At 43.3% G+C, this 5,126-nt stretch overlaps 1 protein-coding gene across 1 annotated transcript; it reads right to left on the bottom strand.

Annotated features, from left to right (window-relative positions):
* Positions 1–274: 274 nt before the first annotated feature.
* Positions 275–1,696, bottom strand: LOC141341384 (uncharacterized). Its single transcript, XM_073846405.1, has one exon. The coding sequence runs from the start codon at positions 1,694–1,696 to the stop codon at positions 275–277; it is 1,422 nt and encodes a 473-aa protein (XP_073702506.1).
* Positions 1,697–5,126: the final 3,430 nt, after the last annotated feature.

Here is a 5,126-nt window from a genome sequence, read left to right as displayed (position 1 = left end):
GTTCAGAAGGAAAGGAGAGAGGGTAGGGGAGAGAGGGTAGGGGAAGTGGATATGGAGAATCAGGTGTGATCTTTCTATCTCTCTCAGTGGGGTGTGCTCTTGAAGTGAGGAAGTTAGGTTCATGAGACAGAGTTCCGACGTTGGTTCCCGTAAGATTTCTTTGTGCTCTCAAGCTGTGGCCCTCCTCCAGTTCAGCCAAATGGCATCAGCCTTACAGTTTTTCCCCCTTTGGCCCCGTGGGCTATTCATAGGGGTTCCTGCGGGGACATTACTGTCAAAGTTTTTGTAAGGCTGGTACCTGTAATGGGCTGAGTGTCAGGGCCATGTTGGTCGATGTCTTTAGGGATCTGATGAGGTACTTGAAATAACAACACTGGAACAGTGTGAAGGCAAAGATAAGGGCACTGCCAACAGCGAACCCCCGGAGTATCCAGTCCCACCATGTGTAGGCATTCAGGGCTGAACGGGTAGATGAGCTAGAAAGGATCTTTGCAGTTTTCTTAGCCAGGTTTGCCTCTACCTGTGCTTGTGAGAGGTGGTATTCGGTCTGTGAGATGATTCTTTGAACCAAGTCCATTGTGTCAACCAGGGCCTGTGTTCCTTGTTCATAGAAGGTATCGTCCCACCATGGGGAGATTTCTGCATCTTGTGGCATTCTTCCAAGGATGTTGATCTGACCCATTGAGAAATCCTCAGTTACCTCTAGACAAAATGAATGGTTAGCAGGGCAAGTCAGTCCTCCGTATGTGAAGGAGTTCATCTCACTGACGACACACCACTGCGTGTGAGACACCTGAATAGCGTCAGAATGACCATGTAGAGACTGAACACTTATAAGCTTGCTGTCATTGGAAGAAAAAGGTTGTAAGGTGTTACATGTACAGACAATATAATTATGGGTCTCATGACAACAGGTGCGACTGGTAAACAAGGTCTCGGTACCCTTGAGGGTCATGTATCCGGTAAGATGATCCCATTTAATTATCTGGTCTTTCACTATCATGCCAATTGATTGAATAATGGTTGAGTTTAGATAGACTTGATCTGGATGTATCAAGGGAAAGGTGACAAAAAATCCAAGGCATCCATTACATTCATTTCCAGTGTACATCATAATAGTTGTTAATAATTCAGAATATTTTACATTTTTAATTTTTTCTGAAGAAAGCCATCTATGTAGATCTAAAATTTCAATCAAATCACTTAGAGCATGTCTAGGTGTTTTGTGGAGACGGAGATCTAGAATCTCCTGTCGTGCAGCAGAAAATAAATCTTGAGCAAATGATCTGCAGGCTAAGCCACGTTCGATGGTACGGGTCTGATTGAACAGTGAATGGCTGATCTTGAGAAGCGCCTGCGCTTCAGATCTAACCGCTTTTATGATGTTTTCATTACTATTGGTGATATGTTGGAATCCAGTGGCCATCTGGTTTGCCAACCATGTGGAGAATTGAGATTGTTGGGTTATTTTGTAGGTGTTCATTGCGGAATTAATGGTGCCAAATAAACCCGCTATGTTGCCTAGCAGGTCTCGTTTTGATCGAACGGATGAAATTTGAACAGTAAGTCTGCTTCTGTAATCAGAGATTAAATCATCGATCCGTGACTGTAGCCATGCATAGGATTCGTCATCATCATTGCATTGTTCTGTGTAAGCAGAGAGGACATTTGAAATATTGTATGTTACATGTGTCATCACTAAATTTACATCGTGTAATAATGTCTTATTTACATTTCCTCTAATCAGTCCACCGGGAGGAATGGGATGTAATTTCGGGCATTGCCTGGGCTTGGTGTAGCCACAGGTGGTTAAGTTAAAACAATGGTGGACAGTCCATGAACAGTTATGTGGGCTGGTGAAAGTTTCCATGTTAACTTCACATTTCCCTACACAATATGTACCTTCTTTTCGGCTTGTCCAAACAAATGTTTTCAGTTTATTATGAATTAATGGTTGTGTCAAATTGAATATGATTTCTGTGAATTTTAGGTGTGTGCTGTTATGTGTTACTGAGTGTTTGCACCTATATGTTGCTGGTTCTAGATCCTTAATGAAGTAACATGTTTTAGGATCTATACCATTATTAATCTTTTCATACATAGTGTACATATCACCACGATCTGAGTTTGGATATATTTTCTCTCGATACCAGGCAGTAACGTTATGAAGAGAGTGTGGTGCGCCCGTGTATCCTGTATTGTTACTGTCTGGGAGATGGGTAGACCCTGTCTTACAGCAAATTTTTGTTTCGCAATTTGGTTCCGGTACTATTTCGGGGGGCCACGTGACTATGTCTTTGTATGTGATTGCTATGTATGGTGTGGATGGCCCCTTGGTATATTTCCATACCCATCTCCCGCATTTTAGGTTGTGAGTGAGATCCTTTGGCCCAGTCTGATGCATGTGGGCCCAGATACTTTTTTCTCGTCCGGTCTCCATGGGATTGCTGCAGTCAACCTGGGAGACAGAGAGGGAGAAAACAACAACATTTATTCATCTGTCTTTTTCTTGAATAGTTTACACTGTGACATGTGATACCAACGCAGTTTTCCTTTGAAATTGGTAGCAACACAACTGTTGCATACTGCTTTGACCTCATATGGCCCATGCCATCGAGGGGTGAATGGTCCTTGTTTCACAAAAACCCGTATCATTACCATGTCACCTTCTGAGAATTTTATCTCAGAGTTAGGGTTGAAATGTGTATCATTCATCAAGTCAGACTGCTGTTGTTTCAAATTTGCCTGTGCATGGAGCACGCCAAGTCTTTCTTGTATTTGTTTCAACACTGTCTGTTGAGTTGCAATCATGAGATGCCCCAGATCTGTTGGTGTGATGTCTGGGTCTATGGGTAATTTCATGACTCTTCCGGTCATGAGCTCGAATGGACTGATGCCTGTGGACTTTGACGGAGTTGCCCGTATTATTGTTAATACTGTGGGTAGTGCATCAGTCCATCTGTTTTTGTGTTGTGTTACTTGTTTTGAGATGCTTTCTTTGATCGTACGATTCCATCGTTCAACGATCCCTGAGCTCTGCGGTCTGTACGGAATGTGAAATCTTTGTTTAATGTTTAACATCTTGCAAATTGATTTCAAATTGAATCTGACCAGGGAACCCACTTCACTGGTCAGATTCAATTTGAAGTGGTGCTCCCCAAAGTGGAAGGATTTGGTTCGCTAACACTCGTGCCACTGTGTTTGCACTGTTATTGCGGGTGGGAATCGCTTCAACCCACTTTGAGAATTTGTCAATTATTACTAGACAATAACGATATCCCCCTTTGGCACTGATGGGTAGCGGACCAATAAAATCCTTTGGGTGGTTCTGGTCTGCACAGTTTTGTGCGACCTGGTCTACCTTGGTTGATGGTAGCACATACAATGCATGTGTCACACCATCTTTGAACATCTGATGTCATTTCTGGCCACCAGAAACAGTTTTGTATCAGCTGTTGTGTTTTGGATGCTGATACATGCGCATAGTCATGGTATAACTTTATCACAGGTTTTTGGAGGGCATCAGGAACTATGTATTTTCCATCTCTCAAAATGAAGCCCTCAGTGACCTTGACTAAATGATCCTGCTGTAAATGCGGCACAAGCTCCCCAGCTGCAGTCCACAATTCTTGCTGATATTGTTTTAAATCAATGGGAGTTGTCTGTATCGCACTCACCGCAGGACAATTCAGTCTGTCAGGCTGCCATTCGTCTCCCTTTACAGCTGCTAGTTTTGCTAGTTGATCTGCGATATTGTTGTTTTGTTCATGTTCATTTGGATTTCGGCTAATGTGTGCGCGCACTTTAATAACCGATACTGGGGTATCACGCGTTCTGATTGAATGCCAGATTGATGTTATGATGTTGAAGTGTTTGATTGGTGTTCCAGCAGAGGTGAGGAATTTTTGCAATTGCCATTGTGCCATGAAATCATGCACGACGCCAAAAGCATAGCGGCTATCAGTATACACACACAACGGTTCATGATGTGTCTTGATTGCCTCTAGCAACGCGATAAGTTCAGCTTCTTGTGCGGAGCTATTTCCTGGCAACTTGATTAGCAGTTGTTTAGCATTTGAATTGGGAGAGTTGGGGGTCCACACTGCACAACCTATATAGAATTGACCCTCATGCCAATATCTGGAGCCGTCAATATAGACTTGAGTCTGGTCTGGGAGTTTTTGGTCATGGACAAGACTCTGTGTTTCTGGTTTTGTCTGACAGGTGTGTGTGTGACCCTCCACATCTCCCAATAGATGTGGTAAAATTCGACTGTTGACAGTTGTGATGTCACGAGCCTGTATGTCTGCTAGCCATCTTGCTAATCTCTGTGTTGATACACCTTTTATACGGCCTTGTAACAACATTTGTACTGGCGTGTGCATTGTATGCACAACAACAGATTGAAAACCTACAATAGGTTCTGTTGCTGTCAACATCCAATGAACTGCCAGCACATGTTGTGTACATGGGTCGAATCCTTGTTCCACTGGAGACTTTTTCCTACTGTAATATGCTATCGGTCGCAATTTTCCCCCATGATCTTGAGCTAGAACCCCGCTTAATGTATTTTTATTTGCATCAACTTGCAAATGAAAAGACCGCGAAGGGTTGGGCAGGCCCAGAGCAGGAGCGGAGCATAAATGTTCTTTTAAGTCTGTAAAGGCTTTTTCATGTTCATCTGACCATTCGAGAACGTCGGAGGGTTTTGATTTTCCCTTTAATAGGGAGTATAGTGGCGCAGCGATGTTAGCAAAATCTGGAATGAAATCTCTTAGGTAGTTTGCTGTTCCCAAAACCTTCTGCAATGCATTTAATGTGTGTGGTCGGGGTAGTTCGGCAATGCATTTTCGTCTGTCCTCTGTTAAGGCTCGGTGGCTGGGTGTAATTGTGTAGCCCAGGTACTGGACTTCTTTTTGTGCAATCTGAGCTTTCTCTTTGTTTAGTTTGAAGCCAGCTTTACCGAGCGTTAACAGCACCTCATCAACAAGTTGCAGATGATCGTCGAATGACCCATCATTTGTTACGAGTATGTCGTCGACATAGTGAATTACATTTCCTGTCCCTGCCAGTGGATTAAGCGCATCTTCTAATGCTCTGTGGAAAATGGCGGGACTATTATGCAG

The sequence above is a fragment of the Garra rufa genome, chromosome 1 (genome assembly GCF_049309525.1).
Source record: "Garra rufa chromosome 1, GarRuf1.0, whole genome shotgun sequence".
NCBI classification, from domain to species: domain Eukaryota; kingdom Metazoa; phylum Chordata; class Actinopteri; order Cypriniformes; family Cyprinidae; genus Garra; species Garra rufa.
The sequence above is the reverse complement of the archived record's forward strand: the minus strand, read 5'-3'. Positions and strand labels throughout refer to the sequence as shown.

Excerpts from the sequence above, each read along its gene's own strand:
- LOC141341384 (XM_073846405.1), bottom strand. The coding sequence starts at position 1,696 with ATGACACATGTAACATACAATATTTCAAATGTCCTCTCTGCTTACACA.